The sequence below is a fragment of the Giraffa tippelskirchi genome, chromosome X, assembly GCF_054371585.1.
Source record: "Giraffa tippelskirchi isolate mGirTip1 chromosome X, T2T-mGirTip1v1.2.pri, whole genome shotgun sequence".
Classification (NCBI taxonomy): domain Eukaryota; kingdom Metazoa; phylum Chordata; class Mammalia; order Artiodactyla; family Giraffidae; genus Giraffa; species Giraffa tippelskirchi.
This window is the reverse complement of record NC_137289.1, coordinates 87,287,886-87,306,804: the sequence shown is the minus strand read 5'-3', so window position 1 is coordinate 87,306,804 and position 18,919 is coordinate 87,287,886. Positions and strand designations below refer to the sequence as shown.

At 49.6% G+C, this 18,919-nt stretch overlaps 1 protein-coding gene across 1 annotated transcript; it reads right to left on the bottom strand.

Annotated features, from left to right (window-relative positions):
• Positions 1-3,537: 3,537 nt before the first annotated feature.
• On the bottom strand, positions 3,538-7,605 carry LOC145535514 (uncharacterized protein CXorf49 homolog). The gene is made up of 6 exons (XM_081563960.1): positions 6,130-7,605; positions 5,349-5,505; positions 4,735-4,811; positions 4,417-4,462; positions 3,813-3,854; positions 3,538-3,708 (listed from the first exon to the last, which is right to left on the bottom strand). Exons 1-5 carry the CDS (start codon positions 7,603-7,605, stop codon positions 3,814-3,816), a joined length of 1,797 nt encoding a protein of 598 aa, XP_081420086.1. The 3' UTR covers positions 3,538-3,708; position 3,813.
• Positions 7,606-18,919: the final 11,314 nt, after the last annotated feature.

Here is an 18,919-nt window from a genome sequence, read left to right as displayed (position 1 = left end):
AAAACCTAAGTGCCTACAAACATTCGATTATGGAAACACCACTACAATCAACATAAAAAGCATTTTCATCAGCTACAAAATTGTTTCATTCTCTTTGGTAGTTTAACCCCTAATCTCAAGCCCGAGACCCTGGCAATCCCCAGTCTGTTTTCTGTGTCTATAGTTTGGCCTCCTCAAGAATGTGAAGTAAATGGAATCGGGCAGTATGTAGATTTATCCATTTGGATTCCTCAGAGAAAAGAACATATCGGTGACTTCTGGACGTGCAATGTACATTTATGTCACCTGAGTATAGTTACATGGGTTGATTGGTTCATGATTATTTGTGATACTGAGGGCTCACACGCTCCACAACGTGTATATGTATGGTCTGTTTAATTCAATGTAATTAATCTTTTATGTTTGGAAGGGTTATTTTAATAAAAAGCAATAGTAAATCCTTTTCAAAAAGTGAATCATCCTGGTAAAAGTCAGGCTGGCAGATACCTCAAGAGGACTAGGGAGGAAGAAGTGATTGGCTTGGAACAAAAGGGGGGTTCGAAACTACAGGCCTGTTCTCCATCTGCATCTGAGCAGTACTTACCAGGCCTTCAAGATCGCACGAGCACAAGGGCATCAAGCACACCACAGTCATTCAAACACTGGGACACTCCAGGGACTGGGATAGTTACCGAGGGACAGTCAAGGTGGAAAATCTGGCAGCCCCAGTGTGCCCGGCCGAACCTGGCCAATGCAGGTGAAACTTACCCCACATTAAGTCAGCTGAGTAGCAGCCTTCATTGCATCTGCAAGCATAACCCACTGTTATCACGCAAAGGAAAATACAAGCCAACTGCAGGGATTAGGACTTGGACATCTTTGGGCAAGTTTACTGTGCTCACCACCCCAGGCTCCCTCTTCAGGACTCACCTCCTCTACCTTCTTTGTTTGTGCCAATCTCCCTCAAGAGTCCAGAGAGAGAGGTAGGCCTGGGGCTGGGGCTGGGGCTGGTGGGGTGGGGGTGTAATGGGGAGGGAGCCTCTTCCCAGGTGTTGGACAGGCAGGACGGGGCCTAGGGCTCTCCAAAGCAGCTGTCACTGTCTCCCAGGCTGGAGAAGGGGCATGAGGGGGAAAGGCAACAGGGGTGCACCGAATGAGGCTGGGCTTCGGCCTTCCTCCTACCCTCTGGGGCGCAGATGTATTTCTTTAACCTATGCCTCAGATTTCCCGCTGGAAGTGGAAGGCTTGGGGCTGAGCCAAGGCCTGTGATGTATATGTTTCCAGCAACATTATAGTGAGGTAGTTGGTCTGAACTGTGTGCCCAGAGGAGGGAAGGGAGCCTGGTGAAAAGTGAGCGAGGGGTTGTGTTCACGCCCTCGCACCTCCACTTCCATGAGCTTCTCCAACTTCCTCACCCTGGTGACCACAGTCCCGTGCCCCACTCTGCCCAAGGGTGGTGCTGATGCTGGTGCTTGACTTCTCCCCAGGCACAACTTACCTACGTGTCTCGGTGGGCAGAAACCTCAGCGGGAAGGTCTCTGCCAAATCTACTCACTCGGACAACAGCGAGATGTGCTACACCACCAGGCAATAACCACCGGATCAGCTGTAAACTAAGTGATCAGGCCCTCCTGCTCCAGGGAGGGGTCTGAGTGGAAGGAGTAAGTCCCACGCATGTTCTTTGCTGACCCTTGAGGTCTGTGACTGGCCCAACCCTCGTGCTCTGTCCACCTGACCTCATGCCATGAGCCCCGGAAGGAAGTCAAGGTCAAAATGTGGGGGAAGGGCGGGCCCGAGGGCTCCCCATTGCTCAGGTGCAGTCACCCCTAACTCCCCACAAGTAATCCAGGTGGGGGGGGGATCTCCTGTTTCTAAGATGGGCAGCCACGTCCCAGGTAGTCTCCGGAGCCACCCTTCCCATTTTCACTCATCCACACCCTCAGCAGTTGGCAGACATCACAGAATCGCAAGGTAGGATCCAGTGCCTCCTCCAGCGACTCCAACATTTTGGGATGTCCTGTCCTGAGGTTTGGTGAACTGCATCCTCCCCCTTCTATGTTTTGGGAACGTGACAACACCCCTTGAATAAAGGAGATCCGACCCTTGCTTCGGCTCACTCAGTGCCTTACAGAATCTGGACCAGGCTCTATTTCCATTACTCCCCGAATCACACCTTTCTGCCTCAAGGGGCATTATCCCTGATGACTTTAATTCACCCAGAGAGATGCCCAGGCACCAACTTTGAATGTGCTACCTACCATCATACCCTCTTTTGTGAAATAAAACCGTGGTCTTTCAGGAAGGGAGTCAGGCAGAACCTACCCTCATTTCACTCCAATACAAATGTGTCCCTCTGAGTCTCAGGCTGGCACAGCCCTGGGGTCTTGGCTGAGAGAAGGAAGTCCTCCCCAAACTTCAGGGCGGGAGGGAGGGACGGGAATTGAACATGGATTTCAGACTCAGTCTTGTGTGCCCTAACAAGTAGTCTGGGAGACTGAGCTGGGACACTCCGGGAAGTATCATTTGCAGGAAAATCTATGTCATGGGGCTGGTGGAACGGTATTTGATGGAGACCCTGTAAGAACACAGACTTACCAACCATACTTGTCATAGAGCCTGATGGGCCCGTTTCCACTCAAGGGCAGAGAGACATCCAGGCTGCAGGAGTGTAGGCTGGTCAGTTGGTTAGGGCAGGGAGGATATGAAAGCTCCAAGGACCGGACCATCCATCTCTAGCTCTCAGGGTGCACTCTGCCCCAGACTGGCACCAGACGCCTCTCCTGACCTCCAGCTCAGCAACTAACCTGAGCTTTTCTCCTGTGTTCCCCTGTGTTCCCCTGAGCTTCGATCCTGCTCCCCAGTTCAGCGGGTCCAAGATTCATCCTCATGCCCTTTACTGAACCCAAGGAAGGGGAAGCCAAAGTTTTGGTGCCTGAGTCTCAGGGGTGAGTGCTGAAGAGAGCGGGGAGAGTACGCAGGTTCCTGCTTGCAAGGTGGCTCCGGGGGTGGGGTGGGGTAGGGACTCCACTGAGAGGGTAGGGCAGGGGAAGGGGGAAGATGAGCAAACCTGTGCCTGTTACCACCTGCTTAAGTAAACATGCAGGCAAGGTCATCGATGGCAAGCCAGGGGAGAGATCGAGGGTGCTCTGACAGGAAAGCAGAGTGGTCGGGGTAAGCAGGACAATGAGTGCAGTGAGGGAAGGGTGAAAGACTGGAGCTCTGTAAGGGGGTCATGACTTCCTTCTGACAGGGAGGCAGAATGGCAGCAATGAATGGAAACTCCTAAACCCCAGAGGAGGGTGTTTAGAGAACTAGAAGAGGGCCTTCAGGGAAAAGGAGGGACGTGCCAAGGTGGCCAGACAGAGCCCACACAGAACACACACTAGGGGCGCTCCGCTGGCCTGACGGCCTGGATGGTAGCACAGGCTGACCCAGAGTGCCCCCCACAGGATGCCAGAGGTACTGTTGTGGAACAGGCTCTGATACGGAGTGGCTCCCCACCAGGCCTTGCCCCATTCCCCCAACCCCTACCCCCCAGAGAGAGGACAGAACACAGAATATGAGAAGCCTTTTAATCAAAAACTGCTGTGAAACTGGGGCAGACAGGGGGCAAAACAAGGGGCAGAGGATGCCCTGGTGGAGGCAGAACAGGAGGCAACAAGCTTGGCCACAGCTCGTCGGCCCCGGAGGTAACAGCTGCTCCTCTTGCCGGAAGATACTGGGCTCAACCTGTGAAACAGCAGAGTCAGGGAAGAGCCTCAAGCCAGGGCCAGCCCACGGCCCTGCTCAACAGCCAGGACTGTGGGAAGGGGTGTGGGGTGTGTAACACTCACTTCAAAGGATCCGGAACTTGTCAACCTGGTACTGCATGGAGGCTGCAACAGGGAGAGGCATAAACAGGTGCTCTAGACAGACGGACATAGAAGCCTGTCCCCCTGTCCCCGTGGGGAACCACCTAGCCCTGCAACCTGAAACCCACATACCCCCAGCCCCGATGCAAAGAGCTCTGGGCCTCGTCACTCCCCACTACCGGAATTAAATGTGGAGCCATTTCCTAAAAGGAAACAAAATGTGCCAGCAGCTCTCAAGGTCGGGGCCACGCCCAGACCATTCAAAAATTGTCTCACAAACAATCCAACAAGAACCTCCGAGGCCACACCAGATCAACAAGGCATCTCTACAAGTCCTATCAGAAGGAGCTCTCTAGGACTCGCCTGGCTGGCAGAGTGTGCACGCAGTCCACACAGCACTTTGCTCCTTGTCCACACGCCCAGCTGAACATGCACCGCCCCCTCCAGGGTCAGGCGTGATAGGTTCTCCTCCCCACAGGAATGCTGGTCCCTACGAGGCCTCCTGCACCGGCAGCCCACCCACCCCAAGGGCCCACCCCACTTCTGCACTAAGAACCCACTGCTCTCTGTCCCTGGTTCCTCATACCAAGTTGCTCCTTAAGGTCGTCTATTTCTCTCTGTAGCACCAGACACTAGGCCAGCAGACACAGCAGGAAGAGAAACGGTTAGTATACACCCGCCTCCCCTCCTCCTCTCCCCCCGGGCCCTCCATCCCAAAGCCAGGTGTCTAGACTGGCAAGGGAAAGACTTTCCTCAGAGGAAAGGAGGTGGGCTCCCTCCCTGGGGTGTGGGATGGGGACGGGGCGGGGGGCGGGGGGGGTGCCCACACATGTCAGTTGAACTTGGACCCAGATCCCACCATGGGGTTTGGGTGTGCATTTCCAGGAGCCAGAAGAAGCATTACCCGAGGACAGCCCTGCCTTGCAGCTGGCTGCTGCCGCCTTTTCGGTCTTGGGGGATGGTCAGTTGGTTCGCGGTCACCTGACAGGGAAAGGACACACAATCCAGCTTCCCAGGCTCCCAGTGAGGTGGAAAGGGCCAAGCAGGGTCTAACGTGAGGTGAGGCAGTACCACCCTCTGCTAGCATCAAGCCTCCCCGGCTCTGCCCGGCAGGCAGCCCAAACCTTCTCTCTGGGCCTGCCCCTCCTATTCCTCAGGGGCAGCCATTTTACCACCATGGTCCCGAAAGACTGTGGTTCTGGGTTCGAGCCTCCCAGAGCGGCAGCCACGGCCAGCACCTGGGAGAGCAATGTGGGCGAACAGCACTTCACAGAAAACGCTATTAGCCTGCAGGTCTACGCCCAGAGTAGCTGTTGGGGCACTGCCACCGATCACCCCTGCCAAACAAATCCCACACAGAAGGTGATGGGGCCAGGGCTAGCCCTGCTGACACCTGTTTCCCATGGAAGAAGCAGCCTGAGAGCAAGGCTGAGGCCCCAGAAAAGAGAGAGAGAGAGACAGAGGTTTCTGCCCTCACCCCTGGTTCCCTGCCCCCATATCAAAACCCAGGACACTCACCTGAGGGGCCAGGCCCTCTGGGCATGACTTCTCCCTTGTTCATGGCCACGGGCTCTGAGTTTCCTGAATCCTGCCCGCCTCTGATGTTGACGTTGGTGCTGCTGGGTTCTCCTTGACGCACCCGTGGACAAGACGCCGGTGCCCTGTCAGTGGTCAGCTAAGAACAAAGATTTCTCACTGACCTGGAGTAAGGATGTGTGTGTGTGCGTGCGCCTGTGTGTACCAGTGCATTTATATGTCTATGTCTGTGTGTGTGAGACCTCGTGTGATTCAAGACCGAGCTGAGGCAGGGAACTGGAAAGGAAACTGAAAGGCTGATCTCTTCAGCACATTCCCTCTAAGTCAGCCCCAGGCCAGCAGGCAGAGCTGAGCTGGGGACAACAGTGTGGCACTGAGAAAGCCTGGGGCCCCTGCAAGGAAGGTTTGGGGATCAGCTAGGAAGTAGGATTCAGGAAAGTGATGTGTCTAAACACCGAAGCTCTGTGAATCTTTTATGGGGCCCCTCAAATCAATTCAGCTACCAGCTCTCCCTTCTACTCCAGCCCCAGCCTGGCTGGAAACAGGCCAAGGGTGGAGAACCCAGCCCAGCACACCCAAAGTGCTACCTTAACGTTTGTCCCTAGTAAAAGACCCCAATCTGGCATCCTAATGACCCAGTGACCGAGGGCCACCCAATGACCACCCCTGAGGGATGGACAGAGGGAGCACGGGTGAAGACCTGTGTCCTGGGGAGGATGGCAGGGGGAAGAGGGGGGAGCGAGGAGGGGCCTGGCCTACTCACTTGGCCCTTTGGGAATGGGTCTCTATTTGGGTCGTTGTCTTCTCCGGACACCGCCATTGCTGCCACCAACTCCCGTGCCCGCCTAGCCATGGATTTCTTCCGAGCGCCGGTTTGCTTGGATTCTTTGGCTCCCGAAGGGACCAAGGCATACTTCTTGGACCTCTCAAGCAGCGGGATGCCGGAGACTGGGGGGAAGGTGACCGGATCCAGGGGAGTGGCCGAGATTCCCTGCTCCCAGGAAGGGAAGGTTCTCCCCGGGGCAGGTTTGGAGACGCCCCTGAGGGATTTCTTCTCGTGGACCCCCTTCCTACTAGGATTGGGCCGCGGTAGGCTGCCTGTAGTGGCAGCTGCAGTAGCTGGTGCTACTGCTACTCTCGGGTACCTGGGCAGGCTGCCCCCCTTCTCCTTGAGCATGCTCTGCAATTTCTTAGAGGGAGAGATGTCCCCCTGCTCTGCATAGCCCTGCCTGACCTGCCTTTCCACAACCGAGATTAATCCTCGCAGAGCCGAGGACTGGCAAGTGCCTGGCACGTTAAGGAGATTCTCCCTGCCTTGGACTTTTGAGTGTTTGGGTGTGTCCCCGGGGCCCTTGGGGCTGTTGAGCTTGGCCTGTCCTCCGTCTGTGCCATAAATGCTCACCCTCATCAGCTCTATCTCACTGAACTCATCAGAGGACTCGGAGTCAGACAGCAGCCCGGCTGGGCTTTCTGAGGGGGGCCGCTGGCGATCCACAGCCACCTTCAACCTACTCTTACTGCCTCTCTTAGGGTTTCCCCCAGCCTGGCCCGCCTCGAGCCTGCCAACCTCGAGAGGGCTGGCCTCAGCCTGTGCCTCTTCCCCAACCCTCTGGGCGGCCATGCCTCGACTGCCGGGTCGCTCCTCGAGGGCCCACAAGGGAGACCCTTCGCCGACCACGTAGCTCTCCGGAGACAGGCATCTGCGGATGCCCAGCAAGTCCAGGTTGGCCAGCTGCTGCAGGATGGCCGCCACTGACTCGTCAGCCAGCTGCAGGACGTCCCCCTGGTCGTCGGCCGGGGAACCAGGCCGGCCTTCGCGGCCACACAGCACCTGCCCTCCCGCTTCCGTTACCTCCCGCTCTGACTCAAAGCACTCAGGATCTAGGAAGCCATCCCCACCCTCACCCTCGCCGTTTCGCGCTGCCCCCGGCTCAGGGCCGGGGCTGGGTCCCTGCAGAGCTGTGGAGCGGACCTCAAGGCCGCTTGTGTGCTCCCCGCACTCTGAGCTGAAACCCACTCCCCTAACAGCCGCCTCATCATCTGAGGAGCTCATGTCGCGACCTGGGTGGCCGCGGACCTGGGGCGGCGACGATTTATCAACCAGGTCGAGGGGGCGGCGGCGGTAACGGTCAGGGCATGCGAGGCGGGCGGCGTCTGGAGCGCGCCATAAAGCAGCACGCGCAGGCGATGGCAGCAAATCTCGCGAAGCTTTCAGCTTGCCAGCGCTGCGCCTCCTCATTGGTCCGGTTCCTGCCAACCAGCACGCGCCTTCTTTGCCCGCCCCCTCGAGGTGTAACCAATGGGGTCGAGGGCCTCCTGTGGTTTGCTGCCAAGCCCAAAGGCCATCCCGGCAGATGGCGACTTGGTGGCTGAAGGTGATGCTGCGTGTATACCTCTGTCAAGCCTCTCGTCCCACCTCCTCCTGTCCCACCTCCCCTTTCCGGTTAGAGTCACAGCCCTGAGCCCTGACTGTGTACAAAGTGGGTGGAGCAGGAGGCAGGAAGGTACTGAGGGCGCTGGTCTCCTGGGAGGTGAGGATGACACGTCAGGATGGAGGCGCTGGGCGCCTAGCACGTGCTGAAAGCATTTGCCAGCCTCCCTTCCACCACAAGTCTTATGACCCAATGGGAGAATGGGCAGAGGAATCCCGCGCTCAGTGATGAGTGGTCGGCGTACTTCTCCCTAAGTGGCCAGAGGACAAAGGGATTGTCGTTTTCTTCTGTAACATCTCTGCCTCAACTGCTCCATCAAACGTTCTTGGCAGGCAGATTTGGGGGACAGTCTGGGGTTGACCTCACTCCCCCAGCTCTTTCCCCACTCTGAGGCAATTCAAAGAAGAGAGAGTCTCACTGTCCAGTCCCCCCTTCAAAGATGCTCACCACCGCTGACCCTGGAGATGTAAACTAAAACCACGAATCGGGCTTCCCGCACTAGGACGACAAGCTTCCAAGTGCTTAACCATTCCGAGAGTGGGTGAGTTGAGGAGCAAACCTCTGTGGCGGTGGTGCAAGAAATCCATTTGGGAGGTAATTTGGCTGAATCTAGGAAAAGCAACTTATAGAGCAGGGACCCTGTGCCCGGCACTCTTCTAAGTGCTATACATAAATAGTAATGCTTCCTTGTGACCCTCCTAGGACTATAGTACTACTGATCACCAGCCTCTTACAGGTGAGGAAACAGGTACTGAGAGGTTCAGCCACTGGCCCAAGGTCATTTGGCCCATGGGGATCAGTGGTAGAATTGAAACCAAGCAATCTGACTTCAGAGTCCTTGCTTTGATCGAAAGATCTTAAACCTTAAAAAAAAAAAAAAAAGAGAGGAAAGCCATTTTTTTCCTCTATCAGGAAGTCCACGGCCTGGCACACCTTCTAAAAGTGAGGGTTTATTTCTAAGATCTCTAGTTTACTCCACCGATCTATTTGTTAATATGGCACTAACATACAGTTTTCATTACTGTAGCTTTGTAAAGTTTTGAAATCAGGAAGTGTGAGTTCTCTACTTTTTCTTTTTCCAAATTGTTTTCCCTATTTAGGATCTCTTTTTAGATTCTATTTAAATTTTAGGACGAGTTTTTCTATTTCTGTAAAACATGCTATTGGGATTTTGATAGGGTTTGCATTGGATCTGTAGATCACTCTGGGTAGTGTGTTAGAGGAACAGATCCAGTGGAGTGTGTGTGTGTGTGTGTGTGTGTGTGTGTGTGTGTGTGTGTGTGTGTGTGTAAAAGAATTGACTCATTCGACTGTAGAGGCTGGTAAGTCCCAAGATCTAGAGGGTGAGTTGGCTAGCTGGAGACCCAGAAGAGCCAGTGGTTTAGCTCTAGCCCAGGTTAGAAGGCCTAAGAACCAAACCAGTAGAGCTGATATTTCAGTTTGAGTCTAAAGGCAGGAAAAGAAGCTGATGTCCCAGGTCCAAAGGCTTTCACGCAGGAGGAATTCTCTTACGTGAGGAAAGGTTGCCTTTTTGTGTTATTCAGACTATCAACTGATTAGGTAAAGCCCACCCACATTATCAGGAGGAAATCTGTTTTATCCAGTTGACTGATTTAAATGTTAATCTCATGAAAAAGCACCCTACAGAAACACCCGGAATAATGTTTGACTAAATAGCTAGGCACTCTGTGGACCAGTCAAGCTGACACATAAAATTAACCACCTTAGATAGTGTGGACTTCTTAACAATATTTATATTCCTGTCTGTGCAGAGAGATGCCTCTCCATTTATTTGTGTCTTTTTTAGTTTCCTTCAGCAATGTTTTGTAGTTGGGAGTGTACAAGTCTTTTGACTCCTTGCTTGAGTTTATTCCTCAGTATTTTATTCTTTTTTGCTGCTAATGTCAATGGAATTGTTTTCTTAATTTCCTTTACAAATTGTTCTTTGTTAGTGTATAGTAATACAACTGAACTTTCCTTTTGGATTTTGTGTCCTACAACTTTTTTGAATTTGTTTATGAGTTCTACCAGTTGTGTCCATGTGTGTGTGTAAGGGTGTGTGTAATCTTTTGAGTTTTGCATGTACGAAAGCATGCTATCTTCAACAGAGATAATTTTACTTCTTTCTGACTTGGATGCCTTTTATTTCTTTTGCTTTCCTAACAGCTCTGGCTATGACTTCCAGTTGTTGAATACTAACATAATGGTGAGAGCGGGCTTCCTTGCCTTGTTCCTCACCTTAGAAGAAGCGATTTCAGACTTTCACCACTGAGTATGATGTTAGTTGTGGACTTTATTATGTCGAGGTAATTTCTTTCTACTCCTAGTTGTTTGACTGTGTTTTCTCATGAAGGAGTGTTGAATTTTTTGTGCATCTATAGAGAAGATCGTGTGATTTTTGTCCTTCATTCAGTTAATGTGTTTTATTACATTGATTGATTTTTGTATGTTAAGCTATCCTTGCACCAAGGGATAAATCCCTTTTGACCGTGGCACATAGTCCTGCTAATGTGCTGTTGAATTGTTTTGCTAGTATTTTGTCGAGGATTTTTGCATCCGCATTCATCCGGGAATGTGGCCTCTAGTATTCTTTTCTTTTGGTGCCTTTGATATCAGGATAACGCTGGCCTCATAAAATGAGTTGGGAAGTGTTCCCTCTTCTTCGATTTTTTGGAAGCATTTGAGAAAGATTGGTATTAATTTTTTAAATGTTTAGTGGAATTCTCCAGTGAAGCTATCAGTTCCTGATTTTGTGTGTGTGTGTGCGGGGGGGGGGGTTCTCATTACCGATTCATTCTCATTGTTGGTCTATTGTGTTTTCTGTTTCTCCTTGATTCAGTTCTGGTAGATTGTGTGTTCCTAGGAATTTATCCATTTCTTCTAGGTTGTCCAATTTATTGCCACAATTGGTCATGATATTCTTGTAAAATCCTGTTTATTATTGTCACGTTGGTTGTAATATCCCCTCTTTTATTTATGATTTCAGTTACTTTAGTCTTTTCCTCTTAGTTAATCCAGCTAAGGACTTAAAAACAATTCTCTGTGTATAAAGAGGTTTGCTCACAACAGTGTTGTTTATAAGGGCAAAAAACCCTGACTGCTACTTACATTTTCATCACAAAAGCTACTAATATCTGTTGAAACTTGATTATGTGCTAGGCCCTCTACATGCATTATGTCATTTAATTCTCACAACAGCCATGTGAGGTAGACACTAATGTTATCCCTACTTTATATTCGAGGCACAAACATGCGATAACTTGTCCAAAGTCAAACATCTAGTAGATGGTGGAATCAGGATTTAAACTCTGGCCTTTGGGTTTATATAGATACAAATCTGTGTTATGCAACTATTAGCAGAGGAAGTATGTTGCAATAAATGATATCCTGCACTGTTCGAAGCAAGAACTCAAGAAATCTGCAAGTGCCTAAAATCGTTGTATTGAAACATGAATGTCCAGGATGGGTTTCTGGCAACCAGTGGGTCCAATGGCTCTGAACCTTTTTTTTGGTTATGGGCCCTGCGTTAGTCTGTTCGAGTTGCCAAAACCAAATACCACAGGCCGGATGGCTTAAACAAAAGACATTAAGTTTCTCATAGTTCGGGATACTAGAAGTCCAAGATCAAGGTGCCAGCCAGTTCAATTCCTGGTGTAGGCACTCCTCTTGTATTGCAGTTGGCCACCTTCTCTCTGTTTCCTCACATGACATTTCCTCTGTGTGTGGACGGAGACAGAGAGAGAGAGAGTGCGAGAGACCTGGTAACTCCTCCTCTTTTAAGGATATCAGATCCTATGGGATTAGGGCCCCACTCTTATAACCTCTGTGTGTGTTGTGCTTGGTCACTCAGTCGTGTCAGACTCTTGGTGACCCCATGAACTGTGGCACACCAGGCTCCTCTGTCCATGGGAATTTTCCAGGCAAGAATACTGGGGTGGGTTGCCATGCCCTCCTCCAGGGGAACTTCCCAACACAGGGATGGAACTCAGGTGTGCCACACTGCAGGTGGATTCGTTACCATCTAGCCACCAGAGAAGCCCAAGAATACTAGAGTGGGTAGCGTATCCCTTCTCCAGGGGTACTTCCCAACACAGGAATCAAACCTGTATTGCAGGCAGATTCTTTACCAGCTCCCTCAATCAACCCTAATTACCTCTCTAAAGGCTCCATCTCCAAATTCAGTCACTTTGAGCGTTAAGGTTTGAAGATAGGAATTTAGGGGCAACACAACTCAGCCCATAATAGGACTCCTTTGAGAATCTATTGAAAGCTCCATACACCCTCCCAAGAAGTGTTTGCACACAATTTCAGGAAGTTCTTGGAACCCAGGTTGAGAGCCACTGTTCTAGGTCACCTTCCTCTTTTCCCAGATGGAGAAACAAGAGGTTCAGAAAGGGGAAGTGCTTTTCAGCAGGTTAGGCGAGAGACAGGTCTCCTGATTGCTCATCAAGTGCTTGCCCTACCTTACTCCACCTTGTGTTAGGCCTGTCAGGTCAGCAATCCACGGTGACCCCAAAACACTAGAGACTCTGTGGATGCAGTGAAGGAGAGTGCTTCACCCGGGATGCTCAAGTGAGTGAACAAGGCTCTAGCTATAACTGACAGTAAATGGGACAGATTTCATTGTTTCCAGTTAGTCAGGAGGTTGGGAAGAAGCTGTACCAACTTCAACACCCATCCACAAGGGCTCTGAGTGTGAGGCGATGGAGGTGCTTCTGTCCTAACAAACAGCAAAGTGGGGACTGAAGAGGTATAGTTGAACTGTCTGCTGGCCTTGACATGGCACTGTCCCTCTACTCTCAGATTCCCCATTTGTACACCCCTCAGGAGTAGAACTGTTAGATTTCTACGTGAGATTATCTAGCTCTAATATTCTGTACGTCTGTGATTCTGGGGCAGGAACCATGCGGGAAAACTCAGTTGAGGCATTTGGGTCCTCGAATCATGGGCAAAACATTTTTTTTCCAAAATGTCTTCTGATGGTGTCAAAGAATTAGCAATAAAGCACATGTAGTTTAAAGAGATGAAAAATCCCTAATAAGCACGAGAAGACCCTTACATGCTCAGTCATTTAAGGTAAAGTCTCAAGAGAAATGTTTCCTCAATTTCTGTTTCGGGTCCATCCTTAAAAAGGGAGGTGCATTATAACAGCTGGAATTCTGAACAACAAGGTTAGAAGATGGATCCGTATTTATAATGGGAAAAGTTTTGTTATCTTTAGGCAGCGGGGTGGCCCCAGAAAATGACTCCTGTTTCATTTCATCAATCAGTGAGCTTTTAAAAAACATGACATTCTTCCTATCGACCCTATCGATGCCACAAACCAGTGTGGAGCCTTCACTTGGGCCACAAGACTAGAAACAAAAGTAGGGGCACTCACTGCGGGGTGGAGGCTGACATTCAAGGAAAATTCTTTCCGCTTTGCTCCTTACAAAGAACAAGGGAAGGGCTTGAAGGGCTGTGCACACCCACCTACTGCTTCTGTGCCAGTGGAAGGTGGGAGCACACCCAGTCTAGCACATCGATGGTCTCAGTTTCTGTCTGAGGAGAAAGAGGAAGAAAAGAGCTGCTGCTGCGGGGAGCAGGGGTGAAGGTTGGTGTTAAGACAGCAGTGTCAAATGGGCAAGGGAGATGCAGCCCATCCAACCACCAGCACCATCACCACCGCCACCATACTGGCACAAATAAGCTCCTCAGTCTCAGGGGTTAATAGACGAATCACAAAGAACAGGAGGAACTCCAAAGGCATGGCATCTGGCCCTTCCCAACAAACAGCCTTAAGCAATACTGCCCTCGGCTGGTCAGATAGGTGTACTATAGCGCAGGCACATCGCTCTGGATTTCTGGCCTTCATTTCTTTTTCTCAGGTTCTTGGTGCTCCACCTCTGAGAGGAAGTGGATGGGGAGGGGAGACGTCTCTGAGAAATTGTATCCAAATACATGACTTCTTTGAGTTTCAGCACAAGTTCACAATTAAATTCTGAATGAGAATGTACTACCCAAATATGGAATATATTTAAAAATTGAGATTGATATTATAATTAAATAAGCATCACTTGATTAGTTTTAGTTAAAAAGGTATGAGTTCCCAAAAATATAGCTATTAATGTAGATGAAATAAGATTACTAAGCTCAGTTAGATAGGTTATCAACAAAGAAAGTAATTTTGGTTCTACTTCTGGTTAGAATATAATTACACTATGCTTATACTGGGATGTTATTTCCCTAAGCATTATATTCTTCTCCAGTTATACCGAAACGTAACATAGATAGAGAAAAAGTCACAATATATACGTGGAGTTTAATAATTGATTATCAAGTGTATACCCCCAAGTCATAGAAGTGGATAGTGTCGGCTTTCCCCAACACTCCTGAAGTTTCCCTGTCTTATCTTAGCCCCGTTCCTTCTTCAAGGAGAATAGGCCCACTCTTACTTATGTGCCATCCTTTCTTCTGTTTTCCTCAAAAATTTTATACTACACACACACACACACACACACACACACACACACACACACACACACATAATGTTATGAGTTAGTGTTGACAGCTACTTACAGCTGTACGAATGGAATTGTTAAATATATCTGTGTTGCTTCTTGGTTTATCAAACAATGTTAAGTTTGTAAGATTCATGCCTATTCTGTGTAGTGGTAGTCTGTATAATTTTGCTGATGAAATTGTATTTATTCGCATGAAGAGGATCTCCCAGGACTTTTGGATTTGAAGCCAGCAGGGCTTAATTTCAGGAGAGCCAAGGGGTCGTGGGAAATAGACTCCACTCTTAACGGGGGCATACAAAATCTCACACGCTCCAGGACCCAGGGCTGAAGCAATAGTTTGAAAGGAGCCTGGGTCAGACCCAGCTACTTATCTTGGAGAGCCTCCCAGAGAGGCAAGAGGCACCTGGACTCACCCTGGGGACATAGACACTGGAAGCAGTCATTTTGCGGAGCTCCTTCTACCCCGTGGTCACTGGTGCTAGCAAGTGCCATTTTGGACTCCCCCCTCTAGCTTACTAGCACCAGTGCTTAGACATGCCCATCAGCCTGTAGGCAGGAATACTAGGACAGGCCAAGCTACTAGCCAGGCAGAGACGCAGCCCCACCCACAAGCAAGCCTGCTGTCTTACGACTCCCTGGAGCTGGACCTGTCAATCAGAGGCCCCGACACACCACACTGGCCCTATACCAGTGAGAAGGCACTAAGCCAGGACTCCAGGGTCCTGCAGTCAGAGGCCCTGAGACCTAGTTCCTGCCCACAGCAGGTCATCACTAGCCCCAGGACCAGTTTTACCCATCAGTGGGTAGGCACCAGCCCTAGTATTCCTTGTACCCAGACCCATCCACCAATGGCCCAAAACACCAACCTCTGGACTCCTCCAGAGCCCTGAAGTCAGAGAACCCAGGAACCAGCTCCATCCACCAGCAGGCAGACAACAGCAACCGGAGTAACTCCAGCCCTGCAGCCTGCCACACCAGGAAATATGTCACCCACCAGCAGGCCCACACCAGTCCCAAGAGCAACTGAGCCCCAGCACAGTGTACCAGCAAGTAGACACCAGGTCTGGGACACTTTGGAGCTCTCAGCCAGCAGCTCTGGAATCTGGCCCCACACTGCAGTGTGTGGAAACCCCCTATGCGACATCCAGGATTCCACAGCCAGCAATATCAGGAACGGGCCCCACCGAAGAGTGAACTGAGACCAGCTCTGAGACCCCCAGGGCCCTGCAGTTAGAGACCCAGGAACAGAAACAGAGCTCCACCCACCAGTGAGCTGGCGCTAGCCCCAGGACACCCTGGACCCCAAACCCAGTCAACGGCAGGACAAACCAGCCTGAAGATACCTTGGCATGTCAGCCAGCTGCCCCCAGAAACAGCGACACTCACCAGCAGGACAAGACGAACTTTGGGACACCTAGGACCCCATAGCCAGCAATGCAGGTGCTAGCCCTACCTATGTCAGCTGAAGGCTATGCTTATTCATTTGATATTGATTCATAGTGGGGAGAGAAGTATGTTTTAGGCTTGCAGGATTATATTCTCAGTCGTGTCCCACTCTTTGCCACCCATGGACTGCAGCACGCCAGGCTTCCCTGTCCTTCACCATCTCCCAGAGGTTGCTCAAACTCATGTCCACTGCGTCAGTGATGCCATCCAAACATCTGATCCTCTGTCGTCCCCGTCTCCTCCTGCCTTCAGCCTTTCCCAGCATCAGGGTCTTTTCCAATGAGTCGGCTCTTCGCATCAGGTGGCCAAAGTATTGGAGCTTCAGCTTCAGCATCAGGGCTTCCAATGAATGAGCAGGATTGGTTTCCTTTTGGGTTGACTGGTTTGACCTTGCTGTCCAAGGGACTCTCAAGAGTCTTCTCCAGCACTACACTTCAAAGGCATCAATTCTTCGGCGCTCAGCCTTTTTTCTTGTCCAGCTCTCACATCCCTACGTGACTGCTGGAAAAACCATAGCTTTGAGTACAAGGACTTTTGTAGGCAAAGTAACGTCTCTGCTTTTTAATACGCTGTCTAGGTTTGTCATTGCTTTTCTTCCAAGGAGCAAGCGTCTTTTAATTTTGTGGCTGCGGTCACCGTTCACAGTGATTTTGGAGCCCAAGAAAATAAAGTCTGTCACTGGTTCCGTTGTTTCCTCATCTATTTGCCGTGAAGTGATGGGACCGGATGCCATGATCTTCGTTTCTTGAATGTTGAGTTTTAAGACAGTTTTTTCACTCTTCTCTTTCACCTTCATCAAGAAGCTCTTTAGTTCCTCTTCAGTCTCTGCCGTAAGGGTGGTGTCGTCTGTGTATCTGAGGTTATTGCCATTTCTCCCCACACTCATTATTAGAAAACGTAAATCAAAACTATAACGAGGTATCACCTCACACAGGTCAGGATGGCCATCATCAGAATAGCTACAAACAACACACACTAGAAATGATGTGGAGAAAAGCAAACCCTCTGGCACTGTTGGTGGCAATGTAAATGATATAGCTACTCTGGAGAACAGTAAGGAGAGTCCTTGAAACAAAACCTGGGAATAAAACGACCATAAGACCCGACAATCCCACTACTGGGCATGTACCCTGACGATACCATAATGCAAAAAGACCCATGTATGCCAATGTTCACTGCAGCACTATTTGTAACAGCTAGGAAATGGAAGCCCCTTAGATGTCCATGGACAGATGAATGGATAAAGAAGTGGTGGTACATATATACAGTGGAACATTACTCAGCCATAAAAAGGAACACATTTGAGTCAGTTCTATTGAGGTGGATGAACCTAGAGCCTATTATACAGAGTGAAGTAAGTCAGAAAGTGAGAAACAATTATCATATATTAACGCATATATATGGAATCTAGAAAGATGGTACTGATGAACCTATTGGCAGGGCTGCAATGGAGACACAGACACAGAGAACAGACTTGCGAACACCGTGAGGGAAGGAGCCGGTGGGACGAATAGAGAGAGTAGCGTTGAAACACATACCTTACCATATGTAAAACAGATAGCCATTGGGAATTTGCTGTATGATGCAGGGGACTCAAACCTGGTGCTCTGTGACAACCTAGATGGGTGGGGTGGGGTGGGAGCTGGGAAGGAGGTTCAAGAGGGATGGGATATATGTATACCTATGGATGATTCATGTTGATGTTCGTCCGAAGCCAACATAATATATTAAAGCAATTATCCTCCATTTAAAAATAAATCAATTTTAAAAAGTTTAAAAAAAGTAGCAAGAATAAAACATCTAAAGGAGAACCAAACAGAGATGAAGAGTACAATCCGTGAAATAAAAAATATACTTCAACGGTAGGTGAGATGATACGGAGGAACAGATCAAGAAGCTGGAAGACAGGAGAGTGGAAATCACTGAAGCTGAACAGGAAAAAAGAAGGAATAAACATAGATGAGGACAGTTTCAGAGACCTCTGGGACCAGGTCAAGCATAGAAACATTTGAATTCTAGGGGTCCCAGCAGGAGAAGAAAGAGAGAAAGGGGCAGAGAGCATATGTGAAGACATACCAGCTGAACACTTTGCTAACCTGGCAAAAGAAATGGGCATCCAGGTACTGAACACAGAGAGCCCTAAACAGAAAGAAGACCACAGCAAGACACATTGTAGTTAGAATGGCAAAAAATAAAGCTAAAGAGGGGATGTTAAAAGCAGCAAGGGAAAAGCAACAAGTTACACACAAGGGACTTTTTGGCAGAAACTCTGCAGGCCAGAAGGGAGTGGCACGACATATTTAAAACGATAAAGAGAAAAACCTCCAACCAAGAAGACACTACTGGAAAGACTGTCACTCCGATCTGAAGGAGAGATCAAAAGTTTTACAGACAGGCAAAAGCTAAAAGAGTTCAGCATCACCAAACCAGCTTTACAGGAAATGTCAAACGGACTTCTCCAAGCAAAAAAGAAAAGACACAACTAGAAACATGAAAATGATGAAAGGAGAAAGCTCACTGATAAAGGCGAATATACAGTAAAGGTAGTACATCAATGACTTACAAAGCTAGTGGGAAGGATAAAGGACTAAAGTAGTAAAAAGCATCTGTATCCGCAATGAGTAGGTACGGGAGTGTTGCTGTTGTTTAGTTGCTAAGTCATGTTCGAGTCTTTGAAGCCCCATGGACCTAGCCCGCCAGACTCCCCTGTCCATGGGATTCTCCAGGCAAGGATATTGGATTCGGTTGCCATTTCTTTCTCCAGGGGACCTTCCCGACCCACGGGTCGAACCCACGTCTCCTGCATTGGCGGGCAAATGCTTTACCGCTGAGCCACCTGGGAAGCCCCTTAGTTAAGGGATACACAGAAGAAAAAGATGGAAAATATGATGTCAGAAACAGTAAACGTGAGGAGAGGAGTAAAGATGGGGGGTAGTTAATATGCATTTAAACTTAAGAGGCCAGCAACTTAAAATAATCAGATAGAAAAAGAGACACGCACAGTGTAGGGAATATAGTCAATAACTACGCATTGCCCTTGTATGGTGGCATATCATAACTAGAATTACAGTGCTGACCATTTTGAAATGTATAGAAATAATAAATCACGATGTTGTATCCCAGGAACTAACATGGTGTTGTAGGTCAATTACGCTTGCAAACAGACAAACAA